Source organism: Falco punctatus (genome assembly GCF_963210335.1).
Source record: "Falco punctatus genome assembly, chromosome: 3".
Taxonomy (NCBI): Eukaryota; Metazoa; Chordata; class Aves; order Falconiformes; family Falconidae; genus Falco; species Falco punctatus.
In genome coordinates this window covers 41533247-41556158 of record NC_137582.1, presented here as the reverse complement: position 1 = coordinate 41556158, position 22912 = coordinate 41533247, and the positions used below count along the sequence as shown (strand labels likewise).

The 22912-nt window shown below is 40.9% G+C and overlaps 1 protein-coding gene across 1 annotated transcript; it reads right to left on the bottom strand.

The window, feature by feature from the left end:
- Positions 1-4421: 4421 nt before the first annotated feature.
- Positions 4422-20515, bottom strand: TRAM1 (translocation associated membrane protein 1). Its single transcript, XM_080378646.1, has 11 exons — positions 20212-20515; positions 17299-17362; positions 16601-16722; positions 16293-16409; positions 15325-15383; positions 14838-14922; positions 11237-11307; positions 11024-11128; positions 10269-10412; positions 9109-9269; positions 4422-5879 (listed from the first exon to the last, which is right to left on the bottom strand). Exons 1-11 carry the CDS (start codon positions 20332-20334, stop codon positions 5806-5808), a joined length of 1125 nt encoding a protein of 374 aa, XP_080234772.1. The 5' UTR covers positions 20335-20515; the 3' UTR covers positions 4422-5805.
- Positions 20516-22912: the final 2397 nt, after the last annotated feature.

The following is a 22912-nucleotide window of genomic DNA, read 5'->3' as shown; positions in this document are numbered from 1 at the left end:
CATTCTTCAACATTTATAACCGATGTAAGGAGACACAAAGCTCAAGTTCTAGACTAATTTGTCAAGTGCTACACAGCAAAACTAGTCCAGAGATTCACAGATCTTAAGTGCCAAGTTTCCTAAATGAGAGAGGCAGGAAAAGTGAATTGCAATATCGAAACCAAAACCATCCAGGAATACCCATTTCTGCTAGACCAGTCACGACTTACCAATATATTTTTCTCCACTTCAGTATATCAAATTGCCTAACACTCTTGTGTGTAGAATGAAGTAGTAACTGTGTTGTGCTGCATGACAATGCCTGACCTTTAATGTTAACCACAATAAATAAGAAAAAATGAATACTGAACCGCTATCAAATTATAAAGCTACACTTTAGCTACTCTGATTCCGCAAAAAGATTCAAATACAAAAAGAAGAAAAAGGAGTTCTCATTTCTGGCACTCGCATCACATATTTGCCATCCTTGAGCTTGATAAAAATAAAGTATTTGCAGAAACCTAAAATAAAAGTGACAGGACACACAGAGATCAAGAGCATGTGTATTGGATTCAAAACTAGGTAGTAAGTTTTTTGGTTTTGTTTTTTTTTTTTTTTAAATAAACCTCAAATAAGAGTTGTTGCCTTTTGTCTTGTCAACATCAAAAAACTTCTCTAAAAGGCAGAAGGAAGCCTACAGCAGCTGCCGCCCAGCACTCCTCACCCATCATTCCCAGAAGGGGAACTGACAGTTACAGATGCTAATAGCAGTTCTGTTTCACCTGCAAAGGCACTTGCTATCTGGATGTGAGCTATATCCCAACACTACACTGCAATGCAAGCTGCATCATAATGTATTCATCCTAAAGAGTTTCAGTTCCCGTTAAGTGGGTTCTGATGACACCCAATATACTGATGCGCTTATTTCTTTCATGTCTGATTCAGAAACACTCCAGCACTGCTTCTATTTTAGTTCTGAAGAGCATGCCAAACTCCTTAACGTGTACAGAACTAGGCTTATCAAATCTTTAACGGAGTAGTTCAGGAGCAATGAGAAAAGAGGACACCCACCACACATCCACAACAACCTACAGTATAAAACCACCCCCAAAAACCCAAAACCCCAAGCATGGGCTATACCAGTACTCCAAAGATAATACACAGCTAACAATGTGAGAAATTAAAGATGAACAGACAATAACTAATGTCAGTTCTTTGAAGAGTCTCATTCTTTTTAAAGGATCTCCTGAATTTTCCCCAAGCCTTAATTCTGTAGGACTTTCCCACACCCTGTGCAAGAAGCAACCCAAGTATTTGTGTAACAAGGTGACTATTACTACAGGCTCCAGGCATTAAACCACAGCCCCCTGGCACACTGTAGCTCTGTATGGAAGCTCCCACCGGCCTGTAAACGTTACATGTATCACGACATTTTCTACTTAAGCGTTAAAGTCCCTTCAATGCTGACATTTTCCACAGAGCACAATGAGGACAGCAATGACCAACACTGCATAGGGAGCCTATTGAAGCTGCCAGTCCCCATCTTCTACAACACCGGCCCAAAGGGCTGAGTCACAAATGGAACCAAACCCAAGTATGACCTAGGCATCAGCTGGCGAACTTCTTGAAAACAGGGAAACAAAGCAAAAGTAACCAAACACGCTCCCCTCCACGTACCCAGACAGGCATACAGTGCAATTCTTGCAAAGCTCCAAGACCTGCTTCAACACAGAGGGTTCATGTGGAGGAAAAAGTTCCCCACCAAAAAAGCTGTAGGTTCCTGGCTGTTCATGAAAGTAATCTTGTTTTTTTGATCCAAGAGAAACCAGAACTTCTATTTCTATGCCACCAGCATCATCTTGCAATGCTTGGAAACTCCAAAACTATGACAGATAAAAGATATCTCAGTATAGTAAAACACACTGAGTATCTCCCCCTCCTCCACAGTATCAGAGAAAAATCCAGTAACACTTTGGCATGTAGGAGCTACCAGAGACCAGCTCCCTTCTGGCACTGATGACCGCAGCCCTTCAATGAGATCTCCCAAATCAATACTGAAATCTAGTGTAATTTTCAAATACGCAGTTGAAAGAGGTAGCTGCCTCAGAGCTTGATTCACCTTTTCCCGGCATCTTTTCTTGCCTATACACCAATACTTGAGTACCTCCAGGATGACTATCAGGCAACCAATGCAGTGGAAAAACAACTAAGCGAGCAAGCAAGCTAGTTTTCAGCTGCTCCAGCTCCCTGATCTAACTCACCATGCAACCAGAAAGGCTTGTGCTAGCCAAGGCAAGGGACAGAACCCGAATTCTGGCAGCAACCTACATTACTTTCAGCTTAGCACGACATGACCATACTCCCTTACCTTATTACCAAGCTTTGCCCCCAGCAAAATCACCTCAGGTGCAGCTAGTCAGAAATCTGCAAAGAGCAAAAGGGCTGCAGATGTTTATTAACCCTTTTTATGGAAGTCCAATTACATGTACCAAGTACCACACTGCTTGTTACAATTCTGGGTAATGTAACCTCATAAACACAACTAAAACTTTAAAGAAAAAAGTATTTAGGAAAAATATCAAATGCTTACCAGTAACTACTGATTTTCTAAACACATTATCCCAACATACTTGATTTACTTTCAGCATATTCTAACATCAGCAAAAATAGCCTATGCATTTTCTCTGCATAGGAAGACCCTTCATCATTCCTAATTTTGGGCATGGGATCACTTGAAAAGCTGTAATTCCAAAAAGCCACATTCATGAATAATTCACACAGGAGAAATCAATCTTTGCAACTAGTCAAGAGGAGAAAGTGTCCAGATAAAAAAAACCTTCTGCATTCTTTCTTTGTACTGAAGTTACATATAAACCAAACATACATTTGGGGAGTGGGGCAGGGGGAAGGCTTGAAATCATGTTTTAAGTCTTGAAAAGTTCTGAAAAGATGGGGCAGGGAGGAGAGGGTTTATGAAAAAAAACAAACAACCCTATCTACAGTCTGTATGAAAGACTTGATTCAAATCCATCTACGTAGACAAAGCCTTCTTTTTGTGGGACCTGGTAATTGAGCAGGATAAATTACTACAGCCTAAGCAAAAATTGTTTTATTAGGCATAGGAATATAATAATGAGCTCATCAGTCATTTCCATTTCCACTTTTCCATATTGCATAATTAAGAAAAACACCATTAGACAACTAATCTTTTTCCAGCTTACTGAATCCCAGGTTACAAACAAAAAGCCAAAATGCAGTAACATCTGAAAAGCAGTTTTAAGCAATTCAAAAAAGGTTTTCCAGGCAAACAATAATCTCATGCCAAAACAAGTAATATTAAACTGAAAAAAAGTCTCAAAATCTTCTGAATTCATTGGGGTTTCCACCCCCCAAGGTAGAAAATTAAAAAAATACTGCTCTTGCCTCATCCAAAATGATAAATACATATTTTTAATTGTGACACGAGACAAAAAGATACTGGCTTCCAATACTCTATCCAAATTCTAGAACAACAGAAATTATCATCTATTACTTGGCAGAAAGCAACAATTCCTGTAAGGCAAGGATAAAGATTAAGCCATTGTGGAAGCAAAAGTGCTTTTTTGAAAGTCCAAAGGCCAAGAACATCCAGAAGGCCTAAAGGAGACAAAAAGCAATGTCAGTTTTAACAAGCAAGAATCTACTTTTTTGAAGTTTTTGGAAGTGAACCTGAAGTTCACATTTCAAGACTACTATGCTGAAGAATGAGGTTTACAAGAAACTGTTTGCCTTAGGGAAACTACTATCACAACCTTCAGACTCCAACAAGTCTTAAAGACCTCTAGAAGTACCTTTAAAGCTCTCTTAATTTGTTCCTCCACCCTTCATAATTTTGACGCCCCCGAACAACCAAATATCACATGCAAATTGATTTAGCGTCAAAGTACCAACTAGAAACTTCAAAAGTTTTCCCCTTTTGGCTTAAGGTACAATTTGAAAGCAAGGCACACAGAATCCATGAAGGTCTTATTAGAAACATCAGACATGAAACATGATTTTGCGTAGCAAGTATTTAATGTATGCAATTCCCTCAAAATTTCTGAGTTCCAATTTTCCAGTTTTATGGTCAGATGAGATAGATTCAGTTTCTCCACTTGTGTTTTATTGCTTACAATCAAGACACGCTATAGCTACTTCCACTGAGGCAGACTGAGCATATTACAGGGCACGCTGCCCCAGAATTCTCAAGCTATGCAAGTCCAAGTCTGTCAAGTCCACTTCAGGAGCTGTGAAACAAGTACTCAGGAACGGTGACTGCAATTAACCAAAACATACAATAAATTATACTGCAATAACTCTAAATAGTACTAAACAATTGCAGAATGGGAATGGATAGTTAATTGTCTTGAAGATTTTGTACTAGAAACATTTATTCTGTATAGTAAGCAACCAAACTGCAGAAGACACAGAATGCAGATTTATTATTTTGTTGGGTATAAACTCAACTATAATAACAGGTTTTAATTAAAACTATTTTATTTATCAGCTTGATTGCGCATAATTACTCTTCTCAATCAATAAGCAGTCCAATATTTGGGTTAACTTGAAAGACTAATTTAGCAACTTCTTCTTAAGACTGAATTAAATCTCTAACTCATCCTCAAGTGAAATGGGTTGAATTACAGCCATTACAAAAGGGTACAGAGGAAACATTAACTGCTTATTAAACTGGATAATTAACTGGACAAAGCTTCACATTGAATACAATTATGAAAGACAGATAATGGAAAAAATCTTAAATTAAGATTTCTCCAGTTGTAGCAAAGGGCACAGTAAGTCAGTTTTAAGAAGTTGTAGCTTTTAAATATTTTTTCATAAAAATATATATAGGAGAAATCAAACTATTTCCTAACAGAGGTGAAACAAAGCAAAGCAGTTAGAATAAAGGAATGTTTCTCATAACTTGATCAATTTATCTAATAAATTCCCTCTTCACAGAGCATTAAATGACTCCTGAAACAAACACAACGACACATTGCAAGAACCTCCCACCCTCTAAAATCAGACAAGTTTTCAAAGAAAGTCCAATGCACACTAGTTCTCCAAGATACGTACACTTTAAAAGTACAGACAGGAGTTTAACAGCGCTACTCAAATCAACTCTTTCTATGACCATACACGCTCCCTCCTAGTTTTCAAGTGCTAAAGCTATATCTCAAAAAGGTTTTTTGTTCCTTGTAAGAGATTTCTAACCAACAAACAATAAGACTCTGCAACGTTTCCAATTAGTTCAGTTTTGTTTTAATGATATGGGGCAATTCTTAAGAGCAGACATTGTGTAGCTAATAACTACAACGAGAGGTTTATTGGCATGGTCTCGGAATCCCAATTTGAACTGTAAATTTGAACCAAGGCAATTAACTGAAAAGCCAGAGTATCTGAAAATGCATACTAGGTTTTTACTTCAATTTTGCAATATTTCTTCAAGGACTTGGAAAAAGTGTAGCTGGTAGAAGAGTATATATCACCAAGATTACAAAAAATGGAAGGAAATAATACATTGCAACAGTGATCCTCATTAAGTGAAGTTATTTCATCACAATAAATGTTTAAAAAAGTGTCAATGTTATTTAAAAAGTGTTGTAACCCCCCCCAAGTATTTGAAGACAGATAAACCTTTTTCCTTATTCAAAATGGCTTTTAAAAAGTTTCTCAAAACAACAGCAATAATCAAAAAACATGAATTGTATTTTCTTTAATCCGTAACATCTCTAGTGCTGAAGGGCCATCCATGTAAAAAGCAGATTCTTTGGGGACATTAGTCAATTAACTTAATAAAACCCAGTTTTACGAGGATTTATCCTTCCTGCTACGAGGCGAGTCTGCTCCATTTGAGGTCACTGTTCCATTTATTCCATTTTCTAGAAAAAAAGAAGAAAACATTTTTCAAATACGAGACGCTTTATATTTCACCGCATTTTTGTAGGTCCTGTACAAACAAACTTTTAACTTCTTTTCTGATGCATCTTCTTTGTTAAACCCTGTCACTATCATTCATAATGCAACAGTATAATTAAGATTTTATGAAGTGCAAAATGTAAAGCTTACTACACTAAAGTCCTGTTTCCTGACATGGTCAGAAACTGAAATGTGTGCATTATGTACATCTAGACTGAAAATCAAGACCAGCTATAACATTTTAGGAGATATTCTCTCAAAAAGTAACACAATATGTAGACTGTCCTGTGAAATTCTGGAGACACACAGCATATACATAATTCCCTGGTATAGGTCTTAATTGTTTATCCCACCTATTTCATGTTTTAATTCTTGCTAAAATTGCACTCCTTCACTTACCTTTACAAGCTATCCGTATATATATGAAATCTTTAAATACACCTACATAATTTTTTAAATATATACTTCAGCAGATAGAATTCACTTACATTCTGATGAAGATATTTACATAGATAAGATGGACAGAAGTAAAACACTAGTTAGATTTGAGATGAGTACGAAAGTACACGGAAAGAGTTCAGGCACAAGACCAGGCACCTACCTAAGAATAAAAACAAGCAAGAACATGCTAACAGCTTCAACTCTCTACTTCTATCCCACTTCTGGAACTTACAAGGTCTCAAGAATTTTGATTTGTTCAAGCACCACAGTAACAATCTGATGGCAAACATTTGCCCTAGAACAGTAACCCACAATCTGTAGATTTATAATAAACACAACTTACAGCAAAATGAAGCAACACGGTACCGTTGTGAATTAAAAGTATCCCCTTTATTCAGTGTCTCCACAACCCAAGGAAGCAGAGGTGTTGCCTGACAGTAACTATATTTGTAAAACAGATCTGAAGAGCAGAGTGCATAGCCAGCTGTAATGCTTGCTGCTTAACACCTCCGCTCCAACTTACAGTATCATTCTGACTTCAAGCAACTGTTGCTGGGTTTTTTTTGTACAAGTAACTGGTTAAAAGAATGTTTTCCATATGCAGATGTGTTGCAGATCACCCATGTGGCCAATCTACAAGAACAGCTGTTGATGTCCCTCTCTCATATGCTCCCATTTATGCAAACAAGCAAAACCAATAACAAAATCAGAAACATACATGAGAAGGAGACCAGACACAGGCCCAATTAGTCACATAGTCACATTAGTCAAAGTCTATCCAACATATCTGGTGGTAAATGACACCACCATTTTAAACCCACATAAGGTGGTCTTTGGATACTTTTATCCAAAAACATATACATATATATATTGTGTTATGCTTAAATCAAGCAGCTTACAAACAATGAGCTAGACCAACGCCAGCTAACTAAAATAAAACTTATTCTATGAGTAATTGAATAAATGAAATAAAATTAAGTCAAAACAAGTGAAACAAGACTCAGCATGTGCCTGGGTGCCACACCTACATCTCACCAGTACGATTTTTCTACTGTCATTTCTTAGACTGTGCCAAAAGCAAAAGTAACATGTTTTATTGTGCCCTGGCTCCCAAAAATCCATCCAACCACACAAAAAAAAACCAAAACAAAAAACCGACTGTTTAAAACAGTTTAATTGCATATATAACTCTTTCAAAAACATTGTATTGCTGCATCCTGTGCAAGTGCTCCGAACAGACATCATCACAGGAACTTTCAAAACAGAAGAATTTGAAATACTAACCTTTCAGATTTAAAAGTTCTTTTTTTTCCATTTAAAATCAGCTGTAAAATTCTCCAGTCTTTAAGACTTATATAGCTCAGTTATTTTGTGAATTAAACCACAATTCAATGAACTGACTGTTTCACTATTCATTCACCACTTGCAGGTCTCCACTGAAGTTGGGTGAAAACCAGCAAATTCACCAAATTACATGAATGACATAGTTTAACAGATATTAAAAAGCTACTACACTTTTGACTCACTGATTAAAATACCACTTATGTTTTAAAAATATTTGTCACAGAAGACTTTAATTCCACAAAAACCACAGTAAGACGCAATGAACACGAAGCTCTGATTCAGTAGTATATCTACATGGGAAACTACCTTCACTCAATTAGAAGAGTCCAAGTGCATTTTCTGACGAAAACAAAACACCCTAACACCAGACAAAAGCCAAGCTGTGATAATTAAAGATGATCAAAAACACTACAGGAATAGTCTAAAGCATGTGATTTTAATAAAAAAGAAATTTGGTGGAAGGAAAAAAAAAAAAAAAAAATCACTGAACTGATCTCTGACCATAAATCTCAGTTCTCAGTGCAAATGGTCTTCACACACATTACATTCAGTATATATAAAAGTGAAACAGATTGGTGGCAATACATGATTGGTAGCAAGGGATCACATTGAACTAAGCTTTTGAAATTATTTCAGCAGTTTCAAAAAAGTGCAGAAGTTATCCAAGATAGCAATTAAATACACAGAAGTTTAATTGTGGTACCAAACAGAAGTACTTAAGTGTGTTTTTTTTTTTTTAATGGAGCATGTAAGTTTCCTTGTAGGAAAAAGCATTCAGTTCTCTTTCATACCCTTTCCATAACAAGAATGTGACAATCAAGAAGTCAAACTTGGAATCATCAGTTCATTTCCAAATGCTTCTACAGAGGTTTAGAGTAGCAAGTAGTTATTACCTCCCCGTTAAACGTAGTATAAAAATCCCATTTTTAGAAAAGAACAGTCCAATATAAGCCTATTTACTGGACGGAAAAAGCACCTCCTTGCCTTAAAACATCAGAATTTAGTGGCCATGAAAAACAAGCTTGAAATTCATTGCAAGAAAAATTTACTAGTAATTGATTATGTGAACAGATCTAAAAATGTGTGTTTCCTTTTTATAAGGGAACAAAACACAAGCATGACACATTTTGCTCAAGTAATAAAATCAGACATAATAACAGTCTTACGTTGCATTAGCTAAAGCAATGGTAACACCTTCCTCCATTCAATTAGAAGAGAAAACTCAATACATCGTTGATTTTTTGTCTAATTAACCCCCCTCATCAACCACATGTTTCTGTAACTGAGTCATCTCACTTGTAAGTTAAACATTTTTTTTTTTAAACATAATGCTAAAGAAACAAGGCTCTTTATTACCTAAAATGCTTTTTGAGAAGTCAAGGCAACAGAAAAACTGAAAACACAAACCTCTTTCTTTTCTGGAGGTCTTTCCTTTAGCTGTTACGGATTTCTTTTTCACTGACTGAGGCTGAGAAGAAGAATGCTCTCTCCATCTCCGAAGCTGGAAATTAATGAACTTCCACATCATAAATGCTTGAGTCATGCAAATAGAGGCCAGCACACTGATTCTAGAAACAAAACACAAGTACAGGTTTATCAGTAAATTAATCTCATGTAAATAGAAAAGGGAAGTAGAACATCACCTCAGATCATTTTTGTTCTATGTCAGACTGCCTTTGTACTCAAGATTCTTTGAACACATAGTGACTCCTAAATAACATGGATCTGTAGAAGTTGTTTTCTTTGGGCTGTTTTGGCTTGGGTTTTTTGTTTGTTTGTTTGGGTTTTTTTGACTCCCTCACCCCCACGCAATATCCATTTCTAAGCCATGCAAGAGTTAGCTCACATAGGGTGACTGGGCCTAGCACAGCTTAACAAAACTACATGTACAGTAAGAGTGAGGTCTTTGACCCTCCATCAAAACTGGGAAGTACTAGATTTCTTTCCTGCTTTCTCCTTTCTCAGTATACTCTCCAGGTACCAGGTAGTAAGAACTGAAAATGGTTTAAGAGAGTCTTGCAGTTCCAAGTATCAATTCTGCAGGGCAATGCTGACATTGTCAATGTTTTAATAACTTCCTTTCCTGGATTTAATTAATAAAAAGTCCAGGTGGTTGGCTGAACATTCTGCATCACATAGCAAAAATATGAACTGTAATGAAGGCAGAGAAAGAGGCAGGAATCTTCAACCAGGACCAAAGATGCTCTGGGCATAATGCCTTGATCTCTATAGATAAACTCAGAGCAATTATATTTAGAATTCAATTAACTAGCTCTAAAACATTTGAAAGTAATCTCTGCAATTGGATATTCCTTTTAATCCTGTTTTTCCTGACAAAAGAAAGTATCAGAGTAACCAGTTAGATTTTTCAGCTGTAAACTGTAAATTCTTCAATTAATTTCACCATGCCTTACAAGTCTGTTACATAAGCTATTCCTATTGATCCCATCAGTTGCATGAAAACATCTAACCATTCAGAACTATTAGCATTAATATATACTATTTATATTGTGTATTTAACACAGGTTTACGGCTCATACTCAAGAACTCTTTCAAGCTTACTATACCTAACAGCCAGGATATTAAAGTTTCCGGTACTGAAATTCAGCTGCTGATCTTCTGCTCTTGCCAGTCCAAAGCCAAAAGTGAGGACTGAGAGAATCAAGGTGAGAAGCCTTCCCAAAACAAAAAGAACTGCCCACAGTGAAAATCTACAAAGAAAAACACCAAAAACACTAAATCAACACAACCTGAGTACTAACAATGCCAATGTTTACTCTTCACCATGTTAATTCACTTGAAATTTAAGAACTTACCTAAATTAATTATTTTCACCTATCCTAAACTAGTCTTGTATTTTTAGCACTCACAGAAGAAGCAAAAAGGCCCTGCATTACAGTCTTTTTTTTTTTTTTTACAAACCAAAACTATGTTCTGAAAACTAATTTCAACTCAACAGAAAGTGCTTTCTATTATATTAGAGCATAACCATGTTATTAATTCCTATAAAACTGGTTATATTAGCAACCTATGCTGTTGCTTTCTCTACAAGCCTTTTTATTTTTGTAAACATTAGTACATAGTGTAAGATTTTACTTCATTTTATACCACTACTTAAATAGGCAAATAAGGTAAAAAAAAAAAAAAGTTATGAGATATAAATATTAAAAATACTATGGAGAACTGTGGCCTCTAAGGAAACACTGTTTATTTCTTGTAATTTTTGTTTTCAAAATTCCTTGTAATTTTGGTTTCTGGTTAGTTAAATACACAAGTCTGTGAGACAAAAATTACATGAATTTAAAAGACAAAGACTACTTACCCTTTCTGGTATTTTTCATCACTGAAGTAGAAAAGACGAGATATGTGGAAAAGAAATTCAACGAAATAATGCAATACAAGAAGAACAAGTCCAAGGTGGGTCAGACTATCAAAACAAATAAAACAAACATTCAGACATTTTGTCAGATGTTTAAGACAGAGAACTTGGAATTCAGAATTCTCTGAAGTCAGCAAAAGTTTACAACTGACTTACTTCAGGAGATAGGCTCCAGCAATATGAAAGAGATAAAGTCCAATGTAAACAATCTGGCGAAAGATATCTTCCTATTAAGAAGAAAAAACTAGTTATGTGTTATACACAATGTTATACATTATTGTACAATGTTACATATTATTACAAACTGTGCTCTAGTCTTGGATATTCTTGGTTTATCAGCTACCTTCTGGCACTGAATTACTCTAAATCATCTAATTCCAGACATAACTTATTGCTCACCTACCAATAATATCCAGTATCTTACACATATGCTCTTGTGAGAAAATGAAAACATCAAAAAGATGCTTTTTAAAAGGGCCCATTTTTATTTGATATGACTACCATGATTTTGTACTAGCTATTACAATATTTATTTGCTATGTATCATCAGATAACTTCCTACAGTTCCACATGTCTGCTGCCCATCAGATTCTGTCACATTGCTGCAGAAATAAAATAGCAGTCTATGAACCAAAATGAAAAGGTTTCCAAGTGTTGACATCTATTTTAAAAATTCAAGATCATCCAAGATTCTGGCACTATTGCGGGCAAATACAGAGAATAACGCTGTTAACCGGTCATGCTAAGCCACATGGTCACATTTCAAGTTAAATTGAACATTCCATAGAGATGAAAAGACATAAATGCAAGTATAGACAGCACATTGAAAGCAGAAGGTGCCAGCTGTGAACAGAAGAATCACTAAAGTACGCTAGATCACAATAAAAATATGTATTGAAGTGGTATGCAGAGTACATTCAGTTGTGCTTAAGAAACTACTACTTTTTGGAAAGGCTCCCTAAAGTTCAAGCAAAGGGCTTCAGCTTTACCTTGTATACATGTAATTAAAAAAAAGGCCTAAAAATTTAATCTTGTAAGATCTATGCAATACTCCATCTCAATGCCATCAAAAGCATGAAATCAAACACCTGTGACAACAGCAAATACCACACACATACACAAAGCAAGAAAACAGAGAGAAGGATGTACTCTAAATGATCAGTAAGAAAACAAAAAATTAGTTCTGACAAATTAGAGAATAGTCAGTACAAACGTTCAGTTTCTTCAAGTACAACCAGGATGAGCCTTTTGGACTTCATCTTCAGACCTGAGGTAGCATTTAAACAGCCCGTGCTGCCTACTTAGACAAACTGTCAGAGACTGCAGGCCTACTGGAATAACGCAGGTGGAGGCATACAACTACTACACAGATAGGCGAGTTAAGAACTTTTCTTGTCTATGTCAGCAGTACAGACAACTAGACCTGAGTAAAAGAAGCCAGTTCCTTCAAGAGAAGCCAAGATGGCAGAGGCTGAACTTGCTAAATGAAATGAACTATCATTCTTAGTTCAAATGTCAGAGGCCAAAATTCCAAGCAGTGACTCAGTAAAACACTACCATTTCAATACACAGCACTTCTGCCACTTCCAACAGCTTTCTAGAAGTTATGCTAAAAAACATCTACACTTAGATATTAAGTCAAATTCAAGAGATATCACTAGCACAACATGGGAACATCAGCTGCAAAACATTAGTTTATACTGCATCTCATCAGCATGAAAACAAAGCATCTCATTACTATTTTCCCAAGCCTCTCCCAGGACATAGGGAACAAAGACCTATGGTTACATAGCATTTATGTTCCATTTTCTTGAACACAGCCGAACTCTGGCAGCAGAGACAGAGTCTAGTCACAGAGCAACAACTGTCACAGAATAGTTTGGGTTGGAAGGGACCTTAAAGATCATCTAGTTCCAACCCCCTGCCATGGGCAGGGACACCTTCCACCAGACCAGGTTGCTCAAAGCCCCATCCAGCCTGGCCTTGAACACCTCCAGGGATGGGGCATCCACAGCCTCTCTGGGCAACCTGTTCCAGTGTCTCACCACCCTCATCACAAATAATTTCTTCCCATCTAATCCAAATCCACCCTCTTTCAGATTAAAATCATTGCCCCTTGTCCTGACGCTACAGGCCCTGATAAAAAGTCTTTCTCCATCTTTCTTATATGCTGTCTTCAGATATTGAGAGGCCACAGGAAGGTGTCCCCAGAGCCTTCTCTTCTTTAGGCTGAACAACCCCAACTCTTTCAGCCTTTCCAGCCCTCTGATCATTTTTTTGGCTCTCCTCTGGACCCACTCAAACAGATCCATGTCTTTCTTGCGCTGGCAACCGCAGGGCTGGACACAGTACTCCAGGTGGGATCTCACTAGCGTGGAGCAGAGGGGCAGAATCACCTCCTTCAACCCGCTGGCCATGTTTCTTTTTATCCAGCCCAGGATACAACTGGTTTTCTGGGCTGCGAGTGCACACTGCTGGCTCATGCCCAATTTTGCATCTCCCAGTAATCCTCAAGTCCTCCTCTGCAGGGCTGCACTCAATCCCTTCAATCCCCAGCCTGTACTGATGTTGGGGATTCTCATGACCCAGGTGCAGGACCTTGCACGTGGCCTTGCAGAACTTCATGAGGTTCACATGAACCCAAGCTTCAAGCCTGTCAAGATCCCTCTGGATCACATCCCTTTCCTCAAGCAAATCAACTGCACCACTCAGCTTGGTGTCATCTGCAAACTTGCTGAGGGTGCACTCAATCCCACTATGTCATTGATGAAGATGTTAAATAGCATTGGTCCCAGTACAGACCCTCAAAGAACACCACTCGTTACTGGTTTTCACTTGGGATGCTGCACCACTGACTAACTCTTTCGAAGCAGTGATCCAGCCAGTTCCTTATCCATCAAATCCATCTCTTTCCTGTTTAGAGGCAAGAAAGCTGTGGTGGACCATATCAAAAAGCCTTAGCAGAAATTCAGGTAGATGCCATCAGTAGCTCTTCCCTCATCCACCGATGCAGTCACTTCACTGGTGAAGCCACATTGAAGAGTTTAAAACAGACAAGTTTAAAAAAGCAACTGCATATGCAAAATGAGCCCAAGCAAAAACATGTAAAGAGACTACTTAAATCAGTGCAGGAAGGCAGAAAGCGTGCTACAAAATGTCTACGGTAAATTTGGTGTTTTGAGAACCCCAAAAGAAAACCCATGGGGGAAAAAGATGCTGTTAAAAACTGAGCATTGAAAAACATCTTACTACACAACCAACAAGAATATCTGCTGAGGACAGTGGTACTTAAAATCCCAGAGTCTGATATTCCTTAGGTTTACGAAATTATTTGTAATTCATGCTTATATTCTACACCTGTATCATGATTCATGAAGCAATTGTGATCTCAATGAGACTATCCTGACTACTAACTACAAGAAACAAAAATAACAGTCTGAAAAGAAAACCTCACAGTCATATGCTCAAGGGAAAATTCTTTCAGTAGATGAGAAACACCAGTAATTTTTATTTACACAGCGGATACATAGCAATTTTACTGCTATTAGAAATACAGGATTTAACTGAAAAGAAAAAAACATCTACCTTCTCACATGGACATTTGAGCACCCAAGATTCCATCAGGAAAAGTGGGTAACAAATAAGAACAGGATGAGAAATCTAGGGTAACACATTACTTGAAGTCCAAAATAAATTCACTGTTTCACTGTTTGAGTTGCTTGCTTTGGAGTTCTTTCGTTTTACATTTCAAACTTACTTTTTTAGTTTTCTGGAAGTACAATTCTGGAAAAGCATGAAACCAGTATGCCAACTGTAAGATGTAGAAAAACTTCATTTGAAACCTGTACAATACAGCAAGAATTGAAGAGTATTACTTTTTATTAATGAACTTAAAACATGTCAGAAGCTTTCCAGTGAACACATTTAATCACTGTCTCTAAAGAAAGAAAAATACAGATCCTTCCTGCCAGCCAACTCAAAAGTAAGATTTTTAAAGAAATCAAAATCAGTAAGATAAATAAAGCTTGCAAAAACTTGATTCTTATTATAATACCCTACAAAAAGAGAACTCTGTATGCTACAAACTGTCAGAGAATCAAGTTCCTCCATAAATATGAGCAAAAATACTTTCATGACCAATACAGTTTAACAGGCTACTTATTCTACACAGATTGTACGTGACACACGGTAAGTTTAAAACACTCCCTCCTTTCCCCAACAATCCTCTAAGGAAGAGGCCTTACGGAATCAGAGTGTGTGGATAGTCCCTCCACAGAGAGGTTGGGTCTGATATATAGTTCTCCTAAAAAAACAAACAAACCACAAACAAAAAAAAATAAAGCCTCAAAGATGATGCTTCCTCGGCATAAATAATGAACGATCATACATATGTGTATGTATTTATGTATATACATATGTGTAGATACAAACATGCAACACATCTACACACACAAGTAAAAGCTGCAGATCAATGTATTTCCTTTTACAAAAAAAAAAAAATCAAACCCCAAACCAACAAAAAGCACTCCCCCACCCAACTTCAAAACAAAAACCAAAAGCCAAACCCCAAAACCAAAAGACAGCTGTATTGGCTTAGAAAAATCAAAAGCAACCAAACAAATCAAGCATTCACTCAAAACTAAGAGTGTCCTTATGAGATGCAGATTATTTCAGTATCACTACAGCCCTAAGTCTTTCCCTGCAAACTGCTGACAAGCTTTGAGCTTAACTAAGAGAAGGAAATTTTTTCAGGAGTCATTATGTTAAGGAAAAAAACCCAAACAAAACCCCTACACTTCCCCTTTTTTTGAGTATATATACGTACAGCCACTAGCAAACAGCATGTCACCTGAAAGCACACAGTCGTCTGAGCCTATGGCAATCTGCCCAGACACCTACTCCCTAGGCTGCCAAAATGCTATGTATTTTTTTAATATATAGTTTATGTTAATAAGCCAACACAGAAAAACTAGAGAATGCAGTACTGTAATAGAAGTTTTACCTTATTCAGTTGTCAGTAAATCAACTGACCAACAGTAACACTATCGGACTTTATACTCAGTTACGACTACAACCTACAAAGAATCCCTAACCTTGTCCCCACTTTAAAAAACAGCTAAAACCAGAAAAATAAGCTGAAAACTTAGTTATCATCATTGTAAGTGAAGTTTTTGAAATTTCATAATACAAACAGAAGAGAAAGCATACTTACAGAGACAAGAATACTTGTTCCCCAAACACAGGAGAAAAGGTAGAATGCACTAAGCTGCCCAGACTCATTGAACTTGCTATGCTTTGTTTTTGAAAAGTGCATTTTCCTGTTTATTTTCTGAAACGGAAGTCCATTGTTATTTAGATGTTGTAGTACTTAACATTTACCTGTTAACTGCATTAGAACATCTAAAGGTTTCAACGTATGTTTTAACAATTCAAAGCTTTAATGCAAAAGTTTACTTTTAAGTTACTCTAATTAAAATCTGACAATTATTTTGATGAAAGGAATTAATATCTTGTACTTACATCCAGTACGTACTCCTGAATTATAGCATGTATGATTATTGCTACAAGCATGTAGAAGAAAATTGTAGCCAAGTCTTTGATGCCATAGTGATAGAGAGAGATCGTTTCTGCAGATTGTTCTTCTAAAAAACAGAATAAACTGTTAAGCACCAATACGGCTACGTTAATGGCTACGTAAGTTTGTTTCTCAAAGTGCAACCTTTCAGATGGAAGTAGTTTGTAGTCAGCTAGACAAAGAGAAGTCAAATTAATCTGCCATCATGAGCTAGGTCACTGAATTGTTTACAGTCATCTCTATCACATCACAAACTAAATGTGATTCTGGAAAGATGTACTATAAAAATGAAAACGTAAGTGCACTTCTCCAAATGCATTGAAAGGGGACAATAAAATTATGTTAAACTGTCATCCCACTTTGACTAGTAAAGGTTGTCACTTGCAAAACCAGAGTAAGAATTAACGTGGACTTATCTACCAGTCAGATGGTAGTTTAGCCCTGATGATGAATCCAGTAGAATAGAAACATTGTTCCTAACCTAATTAATTAAAATGGAGTTTTACTAAAAATAAAGCAAAGTTCTTGAAAATTGCTGCAGAGCTATTCAAATTGACAAATTCACTTACTCTCAGTCTACGAAGTACTACACACTAATGTCTGAATACACTGTCTCCTAACTAACCTCCTGCAAGATACATACCTGTGGCAGGAATGGTAACATTATACTGAAGTGTAACAAAAATGACAGCTGCTTTTGCTGTAATCTGAAAGAGAAAAAATGGAAGTGCTATAAATTCTCACGGAAATAAACTATATTAAACTGAAAACATTTGCCCATACTTCCAGCACTTTTCCCAAGCACATTTGACCCCTCCCATAAAACTGATCAACTCGCATTATCACACTACTTCACCTCACTTTCCAAAGGCAGAACACATTGTGTGATGTCTATTGGTTTGTTTACAGAATACCTAATCTTCTGAATGAAATGCTCCTCAAAAATGCCACTTACAAATAGTCTTTTCTAAATTAAAACAAAACCACATGCTGCAATATTTTTCCCCAGTCCATACTGTACTAATACATTAACAGAATGTACAATATTGTATAATTCCTAGACCATAATGCACGCAGCAATGGCTGATGATAAACTTAAATTTAAAATTATTTTTTAACTTGACATAATGTGAAGGTCAGTATCATGTTCATAAATCTCTGGGTGATTTTGAAAACAGGGACAGGAAAGGAGAAAAGGCATGAAGAACGAAGAACCATTTCAGGCCAGCAGCATACCAACTCAATGCAACTGGCATTCGTTTGCCCCTGGGGATCCTGTGGCAAGAAGCGTAAAACAAAATAAATGAAATCTAGCAGTAGTGGTATTACCCCATTAAGATGGACAGTAAGAAAAAGAAGCAAGAATAAACGGGATCTGTGCATGTGTGTGTAAGTTTGTTTTAAAGGCTTTTTTTTGGGGGGGTGGTGATACTATAAAAACCCCAATAAATGAGCAGGAGTACAAGTTCTTATCTATCAATAAACATAGATTAATCTTTAACACCTTTGTTGAATCCCAACATGAATCAATATGTCTTAACAGACAAGGAAAAATAACCATGCTTTACAATATTTACAGTCTAATCGTTTCTCATTGCTATAAAACCCCTAGCAACCTTGTTGCATCTATAGGACCAACAAAACCAAAAAACCCCACAGTCTTGGAAAGACACTTTGAGTATCTGAAGGTAACAATTAGGTTACTACCAGCATTTATTACCATTCACAAGAAATAAGGTTTATTTATTTTTATAACTAATACTTTGTAAACAAACTCTAGATTTTCCAGGAATCCCTGAATACACAGTGGACTGTTCACTTCATGTGACTTCAGGGAATCCAACTAGTTTTGCCTGAATTAGTGAAGTTGCCTAGGGCTCCCTATTCATCAGGGAGCCTTCAGGGGTCAATTCAAAAGGTTAGTCAGTTCTGAATTGCCCTTTGAAGGCTCTGTCAGCTACTCAGTCCTAATTCAGTTTCACAAGTCAGGCAGTATAAACACCTTACCATACCAACACAAACCACAGCAAATGATTTCCAAGACCCTATACCAAAGCATGTAACAAACTGCAACAATCCTCTCGGCCATGCCACATCTGTACTGACAAAGGCATATGGCCCCTCCATGCTGGGACAGAAAACACCCTGGATTAAAAAAAATGGAAACAAAAGACTTCAGCACATCCAGTCCTCCTAAAACTTCCAACCCTACCAGCAATACTGTAAATACAGTAAGCCAAATGAAGACATTGAAGGTAATGGTTTAAGTCCATCTCTTTAAATTCAATCCCCAGAAAACCACCATGTATGGCCTGTCTCTGTGATTTTTGATAGTAAACCCAAACATAACGGTTTCCTGGGTCTGCCCTGTTTCTGCTTTCCATATACATCTTTTTTTTTTCTTAACTTCACTGCCTCCAGCGCTGAGCAGTATCAACAGCTGGACAAAATCGTTCTGAAAGCCATCCATTTAATAGAAAGGCCTTCAACTCTAAACAAATGGCTAAAATACTAAAAAAGTCTGGAACATTTAGCCAACAAAACCGGAAGCGTCTTGCTTTGACGGGACACCACTGAGAGCATTTTGGAAGTCACACAGGTAAGTTGTCTTTTCAGTTCCCTCGGAAGGCAGCCGAGGAGAGCCCCAAATGGCCCGTGTTAGATCTCCGGCACCCAACGCGGGCCCAGGGCGAGGGCCCGGCCTGTCGGCGCGCCCCAGCAAGCGGGGCCGGAGCTCCCTTCGGTGCCGTCAAACCCGGCCGCAGCCGGCCCCATCCCCGGCGGGGCCGGGGAGGCAGCTTGGGTGCCAGCCGGAACACGGGGACCGGCCCCGCACACACTTGCAGCCCCGAGCGGCGGCCGTGCGCGCACGCACCGCCCGCTGCCCGCCCCCGCCGCGCGGGCCGACGGGAGCCGTAGTGCCGGCGGGCCCGGCCGGGCCGCGCACACAAAGAGCGGGGATCGCCCGCCGCAGCTGGGCCTCGCCCCCCCGCGGCGCCAGCGCGGCCGCACACTCCTCCCCCGGCCGCCGCGCTCCGACTGCCACGTAACCCGGCCGCCAGCAGGAACCGCCCGCCGCCGCCGGAGGAAGCGCGCCGCCCCGCTCCCCGTCCCCTCAGCTGCCGGGGGGTGCCGCGGGCACGGCCTCCCTTCGCGAGCGGCGAGCGCGGACGGCAGCCGTGCGGCACCGGCTGCCAGCGGGCTGCGCCTCGGCGGGCCGGCGCGGGGAACAGGCCGGGCTCCGAGGGGCCGGGCCCGGCCGGGCGAGGCTGAGCCGCGGGGAAGCCACTCGCGTTGGCTCCTGCGGCCGTGCGCGGGGTCGGCGGGGCCGGGGGCCGTGCGGCCCGCGGAGGGCGTGGGCCGGCGGGCAGGTGCGCCGGGAGGGACCCACGCTGGCCCCGGGGCAGCCGCGGCGACCCGCCGCCGCCCACCCGCCCAGCCTCCCGCGGCGCATCGGGACCCACGCGCCCTCCCCGCCCAGCACCGACAGCCCCCGGCGACGGCGGGGGAGACGCGGAACGAAGCCCCCGGGGCGAGGGCGCTGGCGCCGCCTCACCTCGAACATAAGCCCCAGCAGGAAGATCATGGCCATGCAGGACACGATGTCCGCATGGTTCTGCACGACGAACTCGTGGCTCAGCACCGGCGGGTTCTTGTTGCTCTTCTTGCGGATCGCCATGGCGGGCCGGGAGCTGGGCGCCGTCGCCGCCTCCCCGCTGCCAGCACAGCTCCTCTCGCCGCGGCCAGGAAGAGGCGGAGGGGGCGGGGGCGGCCGCGCAGCCGAGGAATGGCAGCCGCCGCTCCGCTTCGCTCGGCCTCACCCCGCCCCGCCGCCGCCAGCAGCGCCCCTGCCGGCCGGCGGGGCCTCAACCGGCACCGGCCCCGGGGCGGCGCGGGGCAGCGCCCGGCAGTTCAAACCCACCAACGGCGGCGCGCCCGGCGCCTCCCCGCCCCCGGAGGCCGCCCCGGGGGGCGGTGCGGGCCGCGGCCCGTCAGCGGGGCCGAGCCGAGCCCGGCCGGGGGGCGGTGCTGCGCGCCCGGTGCCGGAGGTAGCCCGGAGCGTGGCTCGGGCGCCCGCTCAGCTTCCCTCTCCCACCCGGGTAGCGGCGGCAGAAAATGGCGGCGCGTCCCGCCGGGGTAGCGAAGGAGGCCGCGCGTTTCGGCGCAAGCGGGGCCCGCGCCCTGCCCGGGCCGTGGCCGGCCGGAGCGGGCTGCCTGCGCTCCCCCCCGCAGCCAGGTTCACCTGCAGTTCCTCTCGCCTCCCCCTGGGGCTCTGGCTACCTGCTGCTGGCCTGGAGGCCGGAGGGCGCAGCGCGGCCGCGCTCGCCGGGTGCGTGAGGGCCAAGGCTGAGGCGCAGCTGCCACCGTGCCGGCAACGGCCGGGAGTAACACGCGTTATCCCAGTATCAGGAACGAGGAATGCAATGGCAAGAAAGCAGAAGGGAAGGAAAACTAACTGGGAAGTACAGAAAGAGCAGGCGTTAGAAGGGAGGCGACGTGCAGCCAAACCCCAACCCAGTCACAGTAGGCTGTTACCGGGTGTAAACGGACAGACGAGGAGCTCTGAGAAACAACACCGACGGAGGAAACACCCGGGCCGAACTGAGCTGTCCTTAAACCCCTCCAAATTCATGTAACTTTTATTAAAGCTTTGCCTGACAGCCATTCCCAGCGGTTATATGGAGAAGAAGGATCAAGAAAAGAAAATTTATGGCTGAAGTTGAGCATGGGCAGAAAGGCTTTTGCTGCCAGCAGCTAATGAATACAGGGTCAGAGATTAATATGCAACTATTTGGGATGGCTGTGCCTTGCCAGAATCGAGTGTGCACCAAATGCACCGTATGAGCTGTTTTTAATAGGCTGGTTTCTTCCTACCATATGGAGCAGTGAGCGGCTCCTGGAGAAGACCGATAGCGTACGGCCAGGTTTTCCAGCTATGAAACACCTTCATCAGCTGTGGTGAATGTGCTCAGACGTTTTGTAGGAATTTATTACATCAGGAGACAGGGATATTTGGTACCTGGACATGTTCTGGGGTACTTAAAAATACAGAAAAGGCTACAGAAATTTTCCCCTTCACAACGAATGAGCATTCATATTTCGGTCCCAAGATCTTTTATATCTTATAAATCTCTTTATCCCCTGGCCACACCAGTATTTTGTAACTCAAAAGTGAACAGAACATTACTTCAGCAATAATGATGAAAGTATACCCCTGATTGCATATTGTGTAGTCACGGAGGCAACAGGCTGCCTGTGAAGTACATTGGGTTGGGATAAAATTAGAATCCTTTTTGCAATGCAGTCTTGCATCTATTTCCCACCTCAGCCTTAAAAGAAATCAGGTCATCTCATCCCCACAGAACGTAACAAACAGGACTGAACTGGGACAAGACATCCTTTCCTCAAGCTATCATCACCAAGTGCCTCAAGTGTCTGGCTAGAAGTCCTGTTGTACGGGCACAGAGGTCCTTGGTTGCAATTTGGTTTTGTGTTTATCCTGACGACACAGTGCAAACTGCTACACTGAAATGGAAAGCCAGGCAACCTGTTGCCTTATCCGAGCAGCTTCCACACCCTCCTGTTCCCTCTTCTGCCACATGATGTTTCTTAGGGCTCTTCAGGCAAAGTGGGATATCTAAAACACTTCAGACTGTTGCCCCTTAGTGTGCTTCATGCCAATGTGTTGCCGGGCTGTTTGCCAGGTTTCCTTCCAGAAGTCTACATTTTGAAATACCAAGCTTCAAAATGACTGTATCACTTAGGAAGGAAGTTCCCAAGTCTGAAATGGGGCAAGCTTCTGGTATCTTCTTCCAGAAGCCATCCCTGTGCCCCGCCACCCCCAACTGCCCCCAGCCACACAAACCCAATACACTGTTTCAGGTGGCAAGACTGCAGAGGATTTTGGCAGGCAGCGTATTGCTGCACCCGCAGTAACAGACACAAATAGAACAGTGCCCTTCCTATTTGGGAACCTTTCCTGAATTCACTCATCATCAAACATGCTTGAAAATATAGCCAAGAACAACATTTTAAACTAAGTATAAATAAGCAAGTTAGTAAGAAACTGGATAGAAAATATAGAAAAGGTTGTAACTACCACCAAACTTCTCTTCTAGGCCTTAACCCTAATAAATGATGCTGCCTCTCAGCACAGGCTCTGCCGATTAGCTGGCAGGAAGCTGGAAATGCAATTTGTGCTTCTTCCAGCTTCTGTCTCCAGCTGTTTAGAAAGTAAATGCATTGAATGACATTTG